Source organism: Coregonus lavaretus (genome assembly GCF_964263955.1).
Source record: "Coregonus lavaretus genome assembly, chromosome: 15".
Taxonomy (NCBI): domain Eukaryota; kingdom Metazoa; phylum Chordata; class Actinopteri; order Salmoniformes; family Salmonidae; genus Coregonus; species Coregonus lavaretus.
The window spans coordinates 25,694,632-25,716,154 of NC_140002.1; the positions used below are offsets into that span (position 1 = coordinate 25,694,632).

Below are 21,523 nucleotides of genomic sequence, written 5' to 3' on the forward strand. Positions count from 1 at the left end.
GAACACAAGTGACGGTTTACAACATTTGGGGATACGCCCACTTGAGTATTCCCAGTGCGCAATGACGCGCGCGCCAATGTGGACACTTTTATGTTGCCGACTGGTTACCACGCGTAACCAAAACCACGGTTTATCCTGCTGAACAAAGCGCGGCGACTCAAAACCGTACCCATAGACACCAACTGCAACACTAACCATTTTTTACATCTCGTGAGTAAGATTCGATTAAGATAATTTGATAGTTCCATATTTCCAGGCGGCGACCATCTACAGAATGACAGTTGCGCATCTCTGTTTCGGGTGTGACAAACAGCTTTTGTGTCCTGCGGTGACTCATATTTCTAGATTCTCAAGTATAGTCGCGGATAGCCTATTTAAAGGAAACATTACTTCTTTTTGAGGTGGCAGCTTGTTTACCTAGAAGTGCTCATGTTTGACTCTTTTATGAAATCCCGAGCAGATGTTTGGGTCACTGGAATATCCCTTTAAATCATCAATACGGATAACACATTGTTAACTATTTCTGTTGCTGCAGGAGGCTGCTGATGTAGTATTTGTTGGGGAGAGCTTCAGTGATCTCTTTTGGGTGTGTGAGCTCCAAATGCATTCATTGCTGGATCGGAAGAAGAAAGAAGCCGGGGTTGGTATCGATCTGTCTCCGAGCTACTCGTTGCCCCAAGCTGCGAGGATGTTCAGCTGTGTGGGCTGCTTTTGGGTCTTTCTGTCCTACGCTCTGGTCGCTATCTGTAGTTTCAGTTTTATATCACCTGCGTGGATTGTCAAGGACCATCTTAAAAATAAGGACTCTGTGAGCTTCGGCTTACTTTGGCACTGCTCCGAGTCCCTGGACCATATGTACAGATGCTACACCTTCGGAGGACTCGGGAAATTCGCTGAGATTCCATCCAGCTCGTGGCAGGTACATGACCATTCATGGATCATACATGCAACACTTGAATTAATGTGTTATGGTAACAAATTAGTAAACAGTGTTGCATACAATGGCAGCAATGTTTATTACATTGTTATTACATCTAAATTACATAGCAATTACATGATCATGCAGAGACTTCCAGAATCCACAAAGGATACATGTTCATTATGTTGTCTGTGATGAGCAAACATACCCCTGTGCCTTATAAGACCAGCTGAGAGAGGACTTTGAGTCATGGCAGCTCCTTCATCACTGTCTTGAGTGTTTTCAGGACTCCAAGATAGTGACATTAGTGTTGTTGATGATGGACATGGCAGCATGCACAATCAATGAGATTGAGAAAGCCAACTAAAACCATAAACGGAACACTTGCTGCACACTGATCTCCAAAAGGAGTAGGTATAGATTTCCATTAGGTGTTGTTCAAAGCTGATAGTCAACAGGTGTTATTGAATTAGTTATGTCACAATGAAAGGTCCTTGCCCTCAGGTGAGACCTGTTGGCAAGGTTGGGGTTGTGGATTAACCTTCCACAGCAACAGTCTCTCTGGTGGATGGATGGAGAGGTGCCTAATGCCATCAGTGTCTACCCAGGGGAGTTATTGTTGGCTAATCTCTCACCAGCAGAGGGCAAGTGTTTGGCACCTTATCTGGCCGATATATGGGTTTCTATTCTGCCACTATTAGGAATTAGGTACCACTAATAGGTAGTACAGAACACTCAGGGAGGGGTAGCTACAGTAGTAATGAACTGTAAAACTGGCAATAAGGACCTGGCATTTCTTATGTTACTTATCATTATTTATTCGGAGCTAAATTGTTTGTTGGAGCTAAGGAGCTGGGCCAGGGTTAGCATGGCAGTTGAGTGAGATGACGGTATTGTAGTGCCATAGGGACTCTCTCACATCACACACTTCCACCTTCAGTCAGTGGGCTTGTTTCTTTCATTCTCAGAGGATAACTGGTTACATAACTACTGCCAGCCATAGACCCAGACACTGCAGGCTGCATTACTGGATACAGTTCCCTAGGATTTCAGTTTTTCCTATTCAGAATATGAATGCTTTGATTTGACAAAGTATAGCATAGTGCTTAATTTAGTTATGGTCATTAATGGGTCACAAACTATGAGGGAGAGATGCTCTTGCTCCTCTTGTTAAATAGTTTATGGTTTTTAACAATCAATGGTCTTCATGTAGTAGCAGTGATCCACTTTTGAAAACGTGTCAACAAGCATGAACCTTCAGTCTGTAAACACCAAAGATCTGTCATAAAAAACATTTTGAACTCCATTCAATACAGAATGAGGGCATGTGCTAAGAAATGACTGGGGTAAAGCAATGGGACCTTGTGTCAAGTTAAATCAAGAGATTTCACTGTGGCTGTCTAAGTGACTATGTTGGCTAACTTCCCTCCAAATGGAATTTGTGATTGTGTAAGTTATCTTATTTGCAACTCTGGGGCAGCCAGAAGCATGGGCCCCCCCAGGAGTCCAGTTGCATCTGCGCTGCATTGCACCATGGGCATTCCTGTAGAGCTGTCCAGTGCATTCCAGTGCTTATTTTCATTCTAGATTAGAAAGAGCAGGACCCACGACCATGTCTAAAAAAAAAACTGCAATAGCCCACTAACTTCCTCAGGAGTTATGATTATGTATGAGCAGGAGAAATTAACATATGAAAGGGAGATATTATTAAGTGGCAGTTCAGTTGTAGTAGCTAGGGGTTGTGTGCAGGAAATAATCAAATACGTAGCTACTATAGTTTTCCCACACAGGTAGAAGATGGATCAGGCAAACATGTCTGAGTAGAGTCCACAGTCTAATATAAAGCAGAGCAGAATGGGTTAATAATTGTAGTACTTTTAGCCCTTCATATTTTCAAATTATGAAGATTCAGGTGTTTGTGGATAGGAGGTACTGTATTGCTGAATGGGCATTCCTTTTATTTGTGCTGACAGCTAATGTTCCAGAGACCTTTGAAGAGTGTCATCACTTTATTTGAAGGGTTTCATCTCTGGGTTTTGATTTCTGAGTAGTCTCACCTGTTCAGACAGCCAGGCAGTACAGTACCTTTAGTACCCAGTGAGTTACTGACTGAGCGAAGTGTTTCTTGGACAGTGCCTAGTAAAAGTCTACACACCCCTTGCACAGTCTTCACATTTTGCTGCCTTAAAATCCGATCTAAAAAGGGATTAAATACGACTGAGTCGGGTTATACTCTTAACTTTATACGTGGGCTTTGCTCCTTTCATATTTATTTTAATCCTGACAAACTCCCCAGTCCCTGCTGTTGACAAGCATACCCATAACATGATGCTGCCACCACAATACTTGAAAATACAGATGATCAACAACATTGCATTCACTCCACATTACTGGCTTGTATGACAAAGAGAAAAGAAGGAAACCTGTGTTAAAAAATCCATTCCAAATCATCCATTATGTTTGCAACAAGCCCGTTTTGTAATACTGCAAGACAACACAGCAAATAAATAAACTTTTTGGCCTAAATTAAAAACTATAGGTTTGGGTCAATTCCAATACAAAACAACACAGTTCTATTTTTCAGCGAGACAATTACAAAAATGTTAATGCCAAAGACACACCAGAATGGCTTTCTAAGAGGTGTTCTTGAGTGGTCCAGTCTCAATCCTGACATAGATTTACTTGAAAATCAGAGACAAGGTTTGAATATTGTAGTCCATCAACGATTCCCAACCATATTTACAGAGCATGAGCAATTTTGACAAAAACAATGGATGGGTGTACAAAACACTAGGAACACCTGCTCTTTCCATGAGATAGACTGACCAGGTGAATCCAGGTGAAAGCTATGATTCCTTATTGATGTCACCTGTTAAATCCACTTCAAACAGTGTAGATGAAGGGGAGGAGACAGGTTAAAGAAGGATTTTTAAGCCTTGAGACAATTGAGACATGGATTGTGTATGTGTGCCATTCAGAGGGTAAATGGGTAAGACAAAATATTTAAGTGCCTTTGAACGGGGTATGGTAGTAGGTGCTAGGCACACCGGTTTGAGTGTGTCAAGAACTGCATTTTCCCGGTCAACAGTTTCCTGTGTTTATCAAGAATGGTCCACCACCCAAAGGACATTCAACCAACTTGACACGACTGTGGGAAGCATTGGAGTCAACATGGGCCAGCATCCCTGTTGAATGCTTTCGTCTCCTTGTAGAGTTCATGCCCCAACGAATTGAGGCTGTTCTGAGGGCAAAAGGAGGTCCAACTCAATATTAGGAAGGTGTTCCTAATACTTTGTACACTCAGTGTATGTTGCCCTAAGAGTTGTACAAAGTTGGTAGAATCTTATTCAGGTGCTGCCACCAATTATTAACTCTGGGGTGTGACGACATACAGCATTTTTTTAAATTTTGAACATTTTCTATAATTTTCTTTCACTTTGAAAATGTCGAGTAGGCTGTGTAGATCTGTAGGAAAAACATGAATCCTTTTAGATAAAAATTTAAGGCAGCAACATTTGAAGACTGAATGGGGTGTGCAGACTTTCACTAGGCACTATACATGGATACATCTGTGATCAAGGTGGCCTAAGCACAGCATCACAGTATCCCATGCAGCATCATAGTAGCACAGCATCCCAGTATCACGCCCCCATGGCCATTAATAAAGGTGAAGGGACCAGTTATTGGTTTGCAGATTATTCCGCTGATGTCCTGCTTTTTAAAACAACTCCACTGTTACAGGATGGGGTCGCAGTTCCGGAGCGACCCACTAGGTGTCATCCTCTGACAACCTTAGGCACCTCCTCACTCACAGTCTGGACTAATCAGTATCCTATTGGTGTCACCTGTGTCTACCTATTCACCTGTGTATTTATGCCCTCACTTCCCTGTGTTCCCTTGCTCAGTTTTCTCTGTTAGTTTCTCTATGTCCAGCAGTACTACTCAGTGTCTGATTGGAGATCTATGTACAGGTACTTGAGAAGTGTTCTCCCTGTTTCGTTATTTGTTTCAGTCGTAGGTATTTCATATTTTGGCTGTCAGCTGGTTTTTGGATACTTATTTGCTCCACCTTTCTTTTATCGTGATAAGTCTATTTTGTATTTTGGCTTCGGGACCACGAGTAAAGATCCTTGTTTCACCATCTCTGCCTACTGCCTACTGTCTATCCTGCACCGCACCTGGGTCACACCTCACACCAACCCTTACACTCCACCTCTCTCTCCCACACACATTTACATACACACACTTACACAAATACACACACAATATGCATGCCGAACACACAAAAACACACAGACACACACAAATATGCGCACACATACAAACACACATACGTATGCATTGTCACACACACACACATGCATATGCATGCATGTACACACCATGCGCACGTACACACTCACACACTAACTGACCCCACCCCCACCCCCAACACTCACAAACACACACACTACCACCCACAACCACCGCTTCCTGTTCCTCTCTGTATATGACAGGGTAAAAGGCCCCCCTATCTCAGAAAGCATGGGGTCTGTGGAGTCCATCATTGAGGGGCTGTGTTCAGCTGGCCTACACTGACAGCTCACACTGATCTGTGTGTGTGTGTGTGTGTGTGTGTGTGTGTGTGTGTGTGTGTGTGTGTGTGTGTACAGAGCCCAATAGAGGGGACAGAACAAGAAGGAGGGCTTCGGCTCTCTCACACTCCCTCTGTGCCTGGCCTAGATGTGCTCTGGTTAGTGTGTTGAATTTCTGTCCTCCCTCCATGTTTTAAAGCCCTGGTTGGCCTGCGCTGCCATCCAGCCTTGGCACTGAGGAGCCAGCCAAGAGATGTGCCAGGCTGCAGCCCTTACTGGCAGGCCTGATAGTGTCTGCTACTGTGGCAACTAGCTCTGGGGCGGAATGAGTGTGTTTAATAAACGGCTTGAAAACACATGCACAGATGTAAGACCTGATCTCGTAGAATAGAACACAAACGTGATACAATGGATTTATAAAGTAATTATACACTATTACAAAGTAATATAAGCAGTCAATATAATATGTTTTCTATACATAATTGCATAGTTTACTAAAGTATTAAGGAATGAACAGTAACAGAAGGGATTATTAGAATCAACCCTGATTATATCAAGTCATTTCTCCACCTCTCTCATAAGACTGACTGAGTTGTGTTGATGTTATCGTTTTCAAAGCAGCCTGTCCTGCATGCGCATTCTGGGGCTGCAGGCAGCAGTTGCAAGGTTGGTAGGTGTCAGTCAATCCAGGTGTTAGAGGTTGCCAGGTTGGAGGAAGTGTTAGCTAGGGACTTGTACTGTGACCTGCTGGTAGATAAAGTGTGAAGGAGGAGGAGGTGGTGCTCGTCTCACCTGCCAGAAGAATTTCACTTAAGTTGTTAGTAGCTTAGTGTGCTTCCAGCAGCCGAGGGCTGGCATCGCCTGGGCTCCACCCACGGCTGTAAACACTGGCACTGCTGGATTAACCTGGCCCTGTAGCACGCTGGATTAGTGCTCCGTCTTGACACATCCAACTGCTGTGTGAATGGTGTGTGTGTGTGTCATCTATGTGTGAGTGTATCTGTGTGTGTGTGTGCGTGTGGGTGTACTTCTACAAAGATTGTCATGGTTGCAATATAGATGAGTCATGGCCAGCCTCCAGAAACAGTGATTGAAAAATGTAGAAGTTCATCCTCATCTTTTGTTTCTCTTCAGAAAATGGCAGGTTGACAAGTCTGAGATTCCCAGGGTTTGGAGTGATCAGTTGTCTAGCAATCAACTCCACAATGCAATGCACAACACAATCCTCTCCTCAGACTTCCATACAGAGCTGCTAAAATGATGAGTCACACATTGTCCTTTCAGACATCTAGTTTTAAATACTTAATTTAAGTCTGTGAAAAACACTTCCTTCCTTATATATAAACCCCCCTAAACTTTCATAGTCCATAGCGACAGAATAGAGCTGGCTCTGAGTGGAAGTGGAATGCTCTTCAAATGGAATTAACTGAACTTTGGGATGGGGGTGGACAGTCCAGGCAATTCATATTTATTTCTGCGCTGAATCTGTTAAGGGCCCTCTGCCTGCCCAACAAAACGGGGAGCCTAGCCCCCGGGTGTTATCAGAGGCTGCTGCTGCTAGGTAATAAAATAATGGACGAGGCCTGTGTGTGTGTGTGTGTGTGAGTGTGTGTTGGTCTCTACTCTCAAGCTTGCAGGTCGGGCCAAGCCAGGAGCCAAGGTCCCAGAAGGGCCCACATCTTACAATGGCACGGGAGTCAATGGATTCCCTGTCACTCCCTGAGATATATACCAGTTACGCCCATGCACTTTCACAATGAAGAGTTGCAAAATCTCTCCAAATCGAAAGCACTCTGTCTGTCCCTTTCATGGTGCAGCCTGAGGCTAAGGTTTTTCTCCCTGTAGATTTAGTGTTAGCGCTCACCAATGTCTCTGTGTAATGTCTCCTCTCCTCCCCTCCACCCTTTCAGTAGGCGTAGGCCTCTGATTCATGGCTAATGGGATAGCTAGCTATGAGCTGCGGTGAAAGGTATTTGTCCAGGAATGTGTATCTCTACTATAGATGATGTTATGTGGCCTAATAATAATAGGTGTCTCCCCAGCAAACTGGGAATATTCCCAGAACATTAGCTAAGATTCCCATTAAGTTCTAGTTAGGGTTTTATCTAAAATTGTCACAATCGTTTATGGAAGATACGGACCAAGGCGCAGCGTGATAAGCGTACATTTTATTAAGTACTTTACTCACGACAAAACAACAAACAAACGATACGTGAAGTCCTAGGTTACACAAAACAAACCTTTAACGGAACAAGATCCCACACCGACTAGTGCCAAACAGGCTGCCTAAGTATGGTCCCCAATCAGAGACAACGAGATACAGCTGCCTCTGATTGGGAACCACCCTGGCCAACATAGATCAACACGATCTAGAAAACACAACATAGAAAATATGACATAGAAACTCCACACCCTGGCTCAACATTTAAGAGTCCCCAGAGCCAGGGCGTGACAGTACCCCCCCCCCCAAAGACGCGGACTGCGACCGCGCCACACAAACACAACAGGGTAGGTGGATCCGGCTCCGGGCGTGACCACCACTTTCTCTCCACCTCCCCGTTGCGCCCCTGATCTGGTCTGGCACCGCTGACTGGAGCTGGACCCGACAACGGTGGATCAAACCGTACAGGCTCCGGACTGGAGCCGCTGGCCGGAGCTGGACTGGACACCGGTGGAGCGGATTGCTCTGGCTCCGGAGTGGATCCGCTGACTGGAGTTGGACCGGACCCCGGTGGAGCGGATTGCTCTGGCTCTGGAGTGGAGCAGCTGACCGGTGCCGGACCAGGCACCGGTGGAACAGGCACGGGCCATGCCGGACTGGACACACGCACCACTGGTTTGGTGCGGGGAGCAGGAACGGGCCGGACCGGGCTGACGACGCGCACCACTGGCTTGGTGCGGGGAGCAGGAGGGGCCGGACCGGGCTGACGACGCCCACCACTGGCTTGGTGCGGGGAGCAGGAATGGGCCGGACCGGGCTGACGACGCGCACCACTGGCTTGGTGCGGGGAGCAGGAACAGGCCGGACCGGGCTGGCGACGCGCACCACTGGCTTGGTGCGAGGGGCAGGGACAGGCCGGACCGGGCTAGCGACGCGCACAACTGGCTTGGTGCGAGGGGCAGGAACAGGCCGGACCGGGCTGGCGACACGCACCACTGGCTTGGTGCGAGGGGCAGGAACAGGCCAGACCGGGCTGGCGACTCGCACCACTGGCTTGGCGCGAGGGACAGGAACAGGCCGGACCGGACTGGGAACACGCACCACTGGCTTGGTGCGGGGAGCCGGAACGGGCCGGGCCGGACTGTGGAGGCGGACTGGAGGTCTGGAGCGGAGAGCTGACACAACCCGTCCTGGCTGAATGCCCATCTTTGCACGACACACAGGACGTACAGGACTGTGCCGGAACACTCGCGGCACAGTACGTGGCTCCGCATAACACGGAGCCTGCCCAGTCACACGCTTCCTAGCCTGAGTACGGGGAGTTGGCTCTGCTCTAACCCTAGGCTCCGCCAACCACCCTTTTAGCCCCCCCCAAAAAAAAAAAATTGGGGCTGTCTCTCGGGCTTCCTCCTCGGCCGGTACCCTCTGCGTTGCCGCTGCTCCTCTCTATAGCGCGCCTCCACAGTCTCCTCCCAAGGACGGCGATCCATTCCGGCCTGAATCTCCTCCCAAGTCCAGGATCCCTTCCCGTCCAGGATCTCCTCCCAGGTCCAGGCTGTCTGTTCCTGGACACGCTGCTTGGTCCTCTTTTGGTGGGATCTTCTGTCACGATCGTTTATGGAAGATACGGACCAAGGCGCAGCGTGATAAGCGTACATTTTATTAAGTCCTTTACTCACGACAAAACAACAAACAAACGATACGTGAAGTCCTAGGTTACACAAAACAAACCTTTAACGGAACAAGATCCCACACCGACTAGTGCCAAACAGGCTGCCTAAGTATGGTCCCCAATCAGAGACAACGAGATACAGCTGCCTCTGATTGGGAACCACCCTGGCCAACATAGATCAACACGATCTAGAAAACACAACATAGAAAATATGACATAGAAACTCCACACCCTGGCTCAACATTTAAGAGTCCCCAAAGCCAGGGCGTGACAAAAATTGGATGATAACATCCCAAAAACATTCAGAGAAAGTTTTTGATAAAAACATGTTTTAATTTTTTTTTGAAATATCCTTGGAATGTTCTCTTAACATTCACTAAAATCTGTACATCTGTAACAACCACCACAAAACATTCCCCAAAAGTTATCATTAGGTTTACAGGTAATGTAGTAACATAATGTACCAGTAATGTTTTCCCAGCAAAGCAACATTGGTTCTGTGAAAGTTTACAGAACATTCATTAGGTTGCGGCAAATTTTCTCATAACACAAAAACTGTCTATTCGTTTTGATGATTATAAAAAGTTTGTATAAAACATTCGGCTAATGTTGTAAGAATGTTCCTATAAGACATTTAATCTGTTGTTTAAAGGTTTGCAGAATGTTTCATTAGGTTGTGGGAACAGTCTGGTGAGAACATTGTGGGGACATCATGGCTGTAACTACATATAAGGACAATAGGAAGCAGAGGAGATCGAGACAGAGAAAGCAAGCAGAGAGTTAGTACAGTGGTTTCCAAATTTGGGGTCGGGACCCCATGTGTGGTCTCCTGAGAAAATCTGTACTAATCTTATCAAACAAGTTAGGAACTTAAATAAGATATGTTTTAAAAGGAACATCTCCACATGACCTATCTTCCCTATAGGCCTACAATAAAATCCAATCAAAATGAAAAACAGTTTTAAAGAATGCATACTTTTTCGTTTCGTCGCTGATGCTACGTGTCGGTGTGACTCATTTCTCATATTTCCCCCCTTTCAGGGGTATAACATTACAATTTTTTAGCTAATAGGCTATGTGTTTGTAGATCGACTGAGGTGAATGAACCTACAGCAGCCAAGGTGATAATGGCCGGGGTCATTTTTGCTTGTTTTTGCTGTTCTCCAAATAGCATTTTTTTGTTTTATTGTTTACTAAAACTCAAACCCTGGTTACGGCCTTGGGGACATCACAAAGATATGTTCCCAGAACACAAAAACTGTCCAGTTGTGCGGATGATTCTACAATGTTTCTTTTAGGGTGCAAAAAACATTCACCTGATGTTACAAGAACGTTCCCAGAATACATTTAGTCTGTTCTTTAAAGGTTCCCAGAATGTTTCATTAGGTTGTGGTAACATGATATGCTCAGTCCCCACAGTTGTGATGACATTCATAAACTGTTTGTTAGGTTACACAGGACATTCCATTAATGTTACTGTATAAGAACAAAATAAGTAAATTTGTATGACGTTCATAGCATATTTGTTTTAGGTTTAACATAATATTCCATTGATGTTCACGCAATATACATTTGACCTTGTCTTGTAGGTCCTCGGAACATTTCAAGAACATTTAGAAAATTGTATATTTAAGTTTGACCTAATATTACCACAACATTCTCAGCATGCAAATTAGAATACATCCCCATTATGTTTCACTCCAGGTTTAACAGCAATTCTCATTAAAGAACTGTATTGTAGGTAATATAGAGACACATGGCATTTTAATTTCATTCATAGGACATTTGAACTGCATTAATTCACACAAATATATTTTTTACACTTCATATGTTGACAGTCTGCACATGTGGGGTTTGAATTTGCAAGGTTTGGTTCCCAAGCCAGGTCTTTTATCCTCTGCACCACCAGGGAAGCTCGCTTACGTCTTCTTTTTTCAGTATATAGCCATGGCAGTATGGTCAATCAGGAATACATTGTAACGTTGTAAAATCATCCGCACAACTGGACAGTTTTTGTGTTTTGGGAAAATATATTTTGTGATATCCCCGCATTGTTCTCACCAAACTGTTCCCACAACCTAATGAAACATTCTGGGAACCTTTAAAGAACAGATACAATTTGTTCTAGGAATGTTCTTGCAACATCAAGCAAATGTTTTATACAAACATTCTATAATCATCGCCACGACTGGATAGTTTTTGTGTCATGAGAACATTTGCCGCGACCTAACGAATGTTCTGGGGACTTTTTTTGGGGGGTGTGCCGGGTCATATCTCCGTGGCCCTGGAGAGAGGACTGGAACGGAACGGAGCGGAGTGGCGGTGAGAGACAAAAGCAGACTGCTGCGTTACAGAAAACGCTAGAGAGCTTTGTCTGGGTGGATTGTCCTGACCTGATTCTATTTCTTACACAGAGAGACATCACAGAATGGATTGTCACGCATACACACCAGTGGCAGTCGGTGCCGTTTTAAGATGAGGGAGGACGATATTTTTTTTAATGAGCATGGCCTTATTTCTATTACAACATATTGGAAGAATGTCATTCATATTCCATTCACCGAGCTCAATGTAACATCGATAGGTTTAGGTTACTACATGATACTCAAATTTTCCCTATACCTATCATTAGGTTGCTACAACCTAACCTATGAATGAAAGAAACATTTGAGTAATCAAGGTGAAAGACAGTGCCACATTCAGTACCGCCTTGCACACTCTTGCCTGCATCTAGCTGATCTAGGGTGTAATCATTAGTCCAACAGTTGCAAAACAAGAGTTTCTATTCGACAAATTCAGGTATGTTTATCCCCGTTTTGTTCTGTTTGCGTACATTTAAGAAACATTTTTCAACAGAATTGGCGGAATGAATACACCCCTGATCACATGCAAACACAGTTCACTTTCATAGTAGCCACATACGAACAGCATGATCACTTTGCTCATTAATTCCTTCTCGCATCTACGCGCTCTCCTCCTCTCACCTATTCCCTTCACTTGTGGACTTCAGTGCAGCTGTCTATGACCAGGCAAAAAAACTTTCCAAGCCAAACCTTCATATCATAACCGCTAACTGCTACACACAGCCTACATCGATGTCACCATATTAGCTAATGTCATAGTCAACATAGCTTTTTATTTTAATTTTTTACTTTTTACGTGATATCCAATTGGTAGTTACAGTCTTGTCCCATCGCTGCAACTCCCGTACGGACTCGGGAAAGGCGAAGGTCGAGAGCCATGCGTCCTCTAAAACATGACCCTGCCAAGCCGCACTGCTTCTTGACACTGCTTGCTTAACCCGGAAGCGCCAATGTGTTGGAGGAAACACCGTACAACTGGCGACCGTGTCAGCGTGCATGCACCCGGCCCACCACAGGAGTTGCTAGAGCGCGATGGTACAAGGACATCCTGGCCGGCCAGACCCTCCCCCGGATGACGCTGGGCCAATTGTGCACCGCCTCATGGGTCTCCCAGTCACGGCCGGCTGCAACACAGCCCTGGATCGAACCTGGGTCTGTAGTGACGCCTCAAGCACTGCGATGCAGTGCCTTAGACCGCTGCACCACTCGGCAAGCCCCATAATCATCGTAGCTACTAGATAGAACTAACGCGTTAGTAAACCCGCTACTAACGGATGGTGGGGTTGAAAAGTAATAAAGGGGAATATATATATAAAAAATAAAAATAAACATGGGGGATTGGAAGTGATGCAGACAATTACATTGATAGAAGATGCAATCTATCTGCAATATTAAGCTGATCCATCCCCCCAAAAAAAAAAAAAAAAAAAAAAAAACACGCTACAATCATGCAGTACAGTGTACAGTCAGCAAGCAGTTTAGCAGTTACACAAGCGGGCCCCAGTAGCAATACATTTATAAAACCAAAAGCTTACCATGACTTGGCAAAGTTCTAGCTAACATGGCATCCCTCTCTGTTTGAGCCAGGTGTTTGAATAGGCTAAACTAGCTAGCTGCATTCGCAGGCTAAGTAAGTGAAAGTTTTAAAAAATACAACGAAATATAGCAAGCTCTCTCTCGCTCTCTCTCTCTCCCTCTCTCTCACTTCTCATTCATTTTTGAAGAAATTCTTTGTTCAAAACTGTTCAACTATTGTCTTTCCCTCTCTTTGAGTCAACTACTCACCATATGTTATGCACTGCAGTACTAGCTAGCTGTAGCTAATGCTTTCAGTACTAGATTAATTCTATCATCCTTTGAATGGGTGGACAACATGTCAGTTCATGCAAGAGCTCTGATAGGTTGGAGGACGTCCTCTGGAAGTTGTCATAATTATTGTATAAGTTTATGGAAGGAGGTGAGAACCATGAGCCTCTTAGGTTTTGAATTGAAGTCAATGTACCCAGAGGAGGACAGACGCTAGCTGTCCTCCAGCTACACCACGGTGCTAGCCTAGAGTGTGTTGTTGAGACTACTGTAGACCTTCATTGCAAAACAGTGTGTTTTAATCAATTATTTGGTGACGTGAATATATGTAGTATAGTTTGATCTAAAAAGTACCACTTTTTTAATGTTTCACTTTATTTATTTTTTTACTGAGGAGGATGGTCCTCCCCTTCCTCCTCTGATGAGCCTCCACTGAGTCACACACATTAAAGCATAACTGTGATCAGAAGAGACTGATGTGATTGATAGTGGCTGTCCATGTCAACACTCATACAGTAATTAGTGGTCCAGGGACTGCTAGTCTGGGGAGCAGAGACAGGACCCAGGAGCTAGAGAAGGGGATGAAGAGGAGGAGGGTAACATGGCTGAGAGGCTGAACGTGAATTTGGATGAGAGGGAGAGGTGGAGGAAGAGATCGAGGGAGGAAGAGAGAGAGGAAGTGAGTTTGGATGAGCAGGAGAGAGGGAGAGAGGGAGGTGGAGAGGGAGGGAGGAGAGGGGGAGAAAGTGAGTTTGGATGAGAGAGAGAGCGAGGAAGGGAGAGAGTTTGTTTTTTATGGCATGTTCTCCACAGAGTTGTTTTTCAGGAGACTGTTAGAAACACAGGGTACATTTAATTTGTAGTTTTGGCTGGCTGCCTAGCAAAGCATCTTAGAACTGTTGTTATATCACACAGATATAGCCCTTGCCCAAGGCTCAGTGAAGAATGAGTATTGACATTTTTTGTGGTTGGTTGCCCTCTCTAAGCATGAGTGGAAGTGCTACAAGACCATTGTGCTTGCCTACGGAGCTGTGAGGGGAACGGCACCTCCGTACCTTCAGGCTCTCATCAGTCCCTACACCCAAACGAGGGCATTGCGTTCATCCACCGCTGGCCTGCTGGCCCCCCTACCTCTGCGGAAGCACAGTTCCCGCTCAGCCCAGTCAAAACTGTTCGCTGCTCTGGCACCCCAATGGTGGAACAAGCTAGGACAGCGGAGTCACTCACCACCTTCCGGAGACACTTGAAACCCCACCTCTTTAAGGAATACCTGGGATAGGATAAAGTAATCCTTCTACCCCCCCTTACCCCACCCCAAAGAAAGAGGGAAATAAAAATAAAAAATATTGTAAAGTGGTTATCCCACTGGCTATAAGGTGAATGCACCAATTTGTAAGTCGCTCTGGATAAGAGCGTCTGCTAAATGACGTAAATGTAAATGTAAGTGCAACATCCCGAAATGCACTGGATGTGTAATACAGCAATCTAGGAGGAGATGGAGAAGGGGCTGGACATGATTTAGACAACAGATGATGAGGTGTCCTTTGACAGCTCACCTTATGAGAAATCAGGTGCGTGTGGGAAGATGCTTCTGTCTGTCTCTCACATTATCATACATGCATAGAGGCCAGGCTCTGATTGGTGCCAAAACGAATGGCTACAATTTACATCCATAATTTATGGATGGACTATTCTGATTGCAGATAATCCTGTTGTGACACTTCTGAATTAATTAAAGTCTCTATTGGCTTGACACCATTTCACTCCAACCGCTCCGCCCTCTCTGTGTGTATGTGTCTGTGTGACTTTCAGCAGGGTTGGGATAAAGCAGAACACAACTTTCCCTTGTACATTTGTGGACATTGGAAAATAAAGTAATCTTCTTTTGCTGTCAAGGTCCATTTGATCATAATCAAAGTAGTGCAAGGTGAACAGGTTGACCTGTAAGCAAAGCCCCAGTTCCTCAGAGCCCATTCATTCCCAGCTGAAGTCTCATCTATTGCCGGTTTGGTCGTCAGTCAGTCAGTGGTCGTCAGTCACCCAGTGGTCTGGGTCTGTCTGATGCTGAGCCAGTTCAGAGAGCAATCCAATTTCGAACCAATTTAGCTCATGTGATTGGGAGAAGCTCAGGCATTTGTCAGTGGGGTCAACTTGTTATAGGCCTGGGATTTGGAATTTGGGGTCAGGATTTGTGGCTTTGAGTGAATTTGGTGGTGAAGGCAGACATATGGGGTTGCAGGGGGTCAGGAGGCTTTGAGTGAGTGTGATGGTAGAGGCAGACACAGGGGGGTGCAGGGGGGTCAGGTGGCTTTGGGTGAGTGTGATGGTAGAGGCAGACACGTGTGATGAAGGTGGGTCAGGAGGAGTAACACAGGAGGACTGAGATTTAACCTGATGCCTACAGTGTGATGGATGAAACAGGTGGGCCTGAAGGAGATACAGAAGGATGGAGAGATGGAGAGACATAGAAACGGATGCAGGTGTTCTCTTATTAGGCATACCACCAAGGGATCATCACTTTGTATGTATCCCTATGTGGCTGTTAAGTCATATACTGTACAGACAAATCTCACTCACTTCTTATTTCAAAACTAGGATGAGAATTGGGGCAAAATAAATAGCTTTATGTAACTTGTATTTCGCTGGCTGAATTCACCCCACTGCAGAAATTGCATCAACTCCGTCTCTCGCATCCTTCGAATTAGTATCTGCCTCTGCTGAATTTATACTCTTTGCTTTTGTGATATTTAAGACCCTCTGATCAGCAATTCCCAGGTAGCAACAGATCTGTGGCTTACTAATCAAGAACAGGGATGGAGGAAAGGAGGTAGAGAAAAAATTGAGAGAAACGGAGTGAGAGAGAAAGCGACAGAGATAGAAAGACAGAGATATATAGGAGAGAGCGACAGAGAAGGATGGAGAGGGAGAGAGAGCGATATAGAGAGTGACTCAGGAAGCTGCTGAGTCAGGCTGTTCTGCATGTCTGCTGTCCATTTGTCTACCAGCATGTCACCCCACCACCTGCCTCCATTGTAGACCCAGAGGGTAGTTTATGTATTGATTTAACAGGCAATGCTCAAACATTTCTTTTTCCATAAATGATAGATAGCTCACTTGACTTGATGCATGGAGCCAGGTTCAGGTTGTAGCCGTTAGCTAGTCTCCATCTGTAGTCACTGCACAGAGGCCAGGGATAATGGAGAAAAGCAAGAGGGGAAAATAACACTTCAGCACTAATGCTGTAAATCACCCAACACATTTTGTACAAGGTTGATGTACTGAAGCCAGCGTCTAAAAGAAGAACTGCATTTCTTGTTGATTATATCATCTTGAATTATAGATGATTTAGGGAGGCCTATGTGGGCCCTCCATGGCTGTCTTTATAGAAATTGTATCTATCTCTCTCTCTTTCTCTCTACCCAATGAAAAAGATCAAACATGATTTTCGGGGTACTCTTCCAAAGCGCTCAAACATAGTGCTTCAAAGCCTTTTTAAACCTTTTTAAGAGTCAGGCAAGTCCTGCAGCTTGAGAATAAAATATTAGATTCTCTAGGAGTAGAATACTGTTGAGTTAAATAAGCAAGTTAAATAGGTAGAAGGGACACAACCTGTTTAGCTGATATTTGAAATATATACAGCTAAATGTCCAGCATGTCTACCTATTGTTGTCAGAGCAACTCTGGAAGCCTTGGAAATGAAGCTTTTGAAAAGAAGTATGCATATGCATTTCTGTAATCCATCCTTGCTAGTTTGTTATCATGACACGTTTAGGTAATAACCATAAGTGTAGAGCCACTCTGGTCGTTTCTGAGGTCATCTACGGGAAGGAGTTTGTTTGCAATCTATTCCATTTTTTGTACCAAAATCTTTGAGAACAACTTAAACAAGACAGCCACTAATGATCAACTCTTAGACACAATTGTCAAAAATAAAATTAGTGTTCCCAATTATTTTGATTTCAAACTACAAAAACCCCATAGTGAATCCATTACCAATTCACTCATGTTCTGTGTAGATCACAGTAGGGGATAGTGCAGTGGTTATAGTCTGTCAGTAATGGCTGGATAAGATTAGTTTATTCCCATTCTATCCCAGGCCTCTGAACACAACAATTTAACTCTGATTAATCAAGCACCCAGCACATAGTGACAAACCCCTCCTTTACGACTAAGGTTCCACAGCGTATTGTTGTTCAGTTGCATCATTTCCAATTTAACATTTAGAAAATTCTCTCTCTCTCTCTAAGGAAATTATGTTACAATCAGGCTGATGCAACTCTGTTTCAAACCCAGCAATTCAGTTAATTTACCTCTGTGTAGAGCATCCAACCTTGAAACATGTATAATGTTATTTTCTTAATCTCATAAATTTGATTTCTGAAAAGTATGACGGACTCCAAGGTTCTTCTTTTGTAATGTTTTTAGATTTTTCATTTATTTTGAAAAAAGCAAGCATGTGTCTGAAACTTTCCTCTTTACTATCCTGGACTTATAAGAAGGATCATTGCATTGATTTGGCGTTAGAGAGTTGATTGCCATTGAACATGTTGCTATGTACAGGTAACTGCCAAAATATAGGAAACACTTCAGTAAATGAGGGATACAGAGTATTGAAAGCAGGTGCTTCCACACAGGTGTGGTTCCTGAGTTAATTAAGCAATTAACATCCCATCATGCTTATGGTCATGTATAAAAATGCCCAGTTTCCCATTATTTTGTCTAACATGGCTAGAAGAAGAGATATCTGTGACTTTGAAAGAGGGGTCTCAAAGGAGCATAAGCGGTTTAAAGGGTGTGAGTCCGTCACCAGATCTCAACCCAATTGAACACTTATGCAAGATTCTGGAGCGGCGCCTGAGACAGCGTTTTCCACCACCATCAACAAAACACCAGGTGATGGAATTTCTGGTGGAAGACTTGGGTCAAATGTTTCGGGTAGCCTTCCACAAGCTTCCCACAATAAGTTGGGTGAATTTTGGCCCATTCCTCCTGACAGAGCTGGTGTAATTGAGTCAGGTTTGTAGGCCTCCTTGCTCGCACACGCTTTTTCAGTTCTGCCCACAAATTTCCTACAGGATTGAGGTCAGAGCTTTGTGATGTTCACTCCAATACCTTGACTTTGTTGTCCTTAAGCCATTTTGGCACAACTTTGGAAGTATGCATGGGGTCATTGTCCATTTGGAAGACCCATTTGCGACCAAGCTTTAACTTCCTGACTGATGTCTTGAGATGTTGCTTCAATATATCCACATCATTTTCCTTCCTCATGATGCCATCTATTTTGTGAAGTGCACCAGTCCCTCCTGCAGCAAAGCACCCCCACAGCATGATGCTGCCACTCCCGTGCTTCACGGTTGGGATGGTGTTCTTCGGCTTGCAAGCGTTCCCCTTTTTCCTCCAAACGTAACGATGGTAATTATGGCCAAACAGTTCTATTTTTGTTTCATCAGACCAGAGGACATTTCTCCAAAAAGTACGATCTTTGTCCCCATGTCCAGTTGCAAACCGTAGTCTGGCTTTTTAATGGCGGTTTTGGAGCAGTGTCTTCTTCCTTGCTGAGCGGCCTTTCAGTTATGTCGATATAGGACTCGTTTTACTGTGGATTACCTGTGGATACCTGTTTCCTCCAGCATCTTCACAAGGTCCTTTGCAGTTGTTCTGGGATTGATTTGCACTTTTTGCACCAAAGTACGTTCATCTCTAGGAGACAGAACGTGTCTCCTTCCTGAGCGGTATGATGGCTGCGTGGTCCCATGCTGTTTATACTTGCGTACTATTGTTTATACAGATGAACGTGGTACCTTCAGGTGTTTGGAAATTGCTCCCAAGGATGAACCAGACTTGTGGAGGTCTACAATTGTTTTTCTGAGGTCTTGGCTGATTTCTTTTGATTTTCCCATGATGTCAAGCAAAGAGGCACTGAGTTTGAAGGTAGGCCTTGAAATACATCCACAGGTACACCTCCAATTGACTCAAATGATGTCAATTAGCCTATCAGAAGCTTCTAAAGCCATTCAATAAATGTCTGGAATGTTCCAAGCTGTTTAAAGGCACAGTCAACTTAGTGTATGTAAACTTCTGACCCACTGGAATTGTGATACAGTGAATTATAAGTGAAATAATCTGTCTGTAAACAATTGTTGGAAAAATTACTTGTGTCATGCATAAAGTAGATGTCCTAACCGACTTGCCAAAACTATTATTTGTTAACAAGAAATTTGTGGAGTGGTTGAAAAAAGAGTTTTAATGACTCCAAGCTAAGTGTATGTAAACTTCCGACTTCAACTGTAGTTTTCTCTCATAAACTGAACATTTTCTCCAGAGTTTTGTTCCGACTCACTCAGAAGAGCTGTTTGATGTTTGACTCTTTTACCTCAGAATCCAGAACACTCTGAACACTCCTCCCAGATGACTTCTTATCCTACATTCTGCCTTTAGAATATTTGTCGTGATTATTACAAAGTTCTGTTAATCAGAGAGAAAATACTAAATGTTTTTGTGTGTATGGATGGAGATGGAGCCTTTTATCATGTTTTTGATAATCCATTTCATTCATTTTTAAAGAAAGGGGGAAGTAATGCGTTGTTTACCATAACTAACAGGAGCGGGTACAGTAAGGTGAGATTATGCATATCTAATCAGGCTGTTGGTAAATAAAACACCCACAGTGAAAGCAAATGTTTTTACTATCGGACCTTCCAGAGCAAGGGAACATTGTATTTATAAGTGTGTGGGTTTGGTCAGTATTACAGAGACAACTAATGTGGATTGGAAGAGAATTAGAATACAGTATATTCCATTCCTTTACTAACTCACCCCTCTCTCTGCATCCCTTTCTTTCTGAATCTCTCTCCTCCTCTCATCTCACTCTCCTCCTCTCATCTCTCGCTCTCTTTATCTCTTACTCCTCTCATCTCACCCCCCCCCCCCCCGCTCTCTTCTTTGTACAGCTCAGAGTGCCGCTTAGTGTAAGAAATAAATCTAACATAATTGTAGGATTCTGCCTCTGTATTCCACTTGCTGTTTGTAAGTGTGCCAGATATACATGCATAGCTACATAGTTACTCTAATTAGCACAATCACACATAGTTGACTTTGATTTATTTGGCTTGTTTATCAGGCAGATTTCTATCATTTCCACCCTCAACTTCATGCAAAAATGCCATTCTGAATGACTACTGTTCATATATCTGCTTGCTTTTTCTGTACTGCTATATTCCCATGTGTTTTTCTCTGTTCTCTGTTTAGCATGAGCCTCAAAACAAAAAAAACAAATGCTGTGTTTGTTTGTTATCAAGAGAATTAGGGAGAAAAAAAACAAAGTATAAATTAAATTAGTCCTCTATTGAAAGAGAAGATGAAAAAGGAAGAAACTGTGCCTCCTTTCTCTCTCTTTGACAGCCCCCCACTGCCCTGGTATAAAAGAGGCCTTTTCAGAGGCTCTTGCCCAATCCCTTGCCAAGTCTGGGACTGGGACTGGGACTGGGACTGGGACTGGGACTGGGACTGGGACTGGGATCATTAACACAGCTCTGTGAAGACTTCCATACAGTTCAAACCATCTATTTTTATTTGATCGGATCCGACTGTCATTGTGATGTATTATTTGCCACAGTCCAATGGAATGGGTAGGAGGGAAGGAAAAGAGTTAGAAGGAATGAAGGAGGGAGGGAATTTGGGGGCTAGTCAGGTGAGGGAAGAGGTGGTTATTTTATCCGCTGTACCTGACCCTGTGCCTGCCTCCCCCTGGGACAATAACATCCATTTAATTGAGACTGGGGGGAGAGGGGTGGGGGAGAAGGGGCTTTTGTGTGTGATGAGGTGGCTGTCTGCTAATAGGGTGTAAGCCCCCGGGTGGAGTATCACTCCTCCTTTAGAGGGCAGGCTTCAGAGGTGGAGGGAGGGAGGGAGGGACGGAGGGAGAGAGGGAGGGAGGAATGGAGAGAGGGAGGAATGGAGGGAGAGAGGGAGAGAGGGAGGGAGGGAGGAATGGAGGGTGTGATGTTGAGGGGGAGAATACTTTGGGCA

At 44.3% G+C, this 21,523-nt stretch overlaps 1 protein-coding gene across 1 annotated transcript in view; it reads left to right on the top strand.

The window, feature by feature from the left end:
* Positions 1-601: 601 nt before the first annotated feature.
* The window catches only part of LOC311142289 (LHFPL tetraspan subfamily member 7 protein-like), a gene marked incomplete at both ends in the record, with an annotated part of 169,972 nt that continues 149,050 nt past the window's right edge, over positions 602-21,523 (top strand). Inside the window, one exon of the mRNA XM_084177910.1 lies at positions 602-919. Coding sequence (XP_084034036.1) covers positions 602-919 — 318 coding nt within the window. The remainder of the gene's footprint in view (positions 920-21,523) is intronic.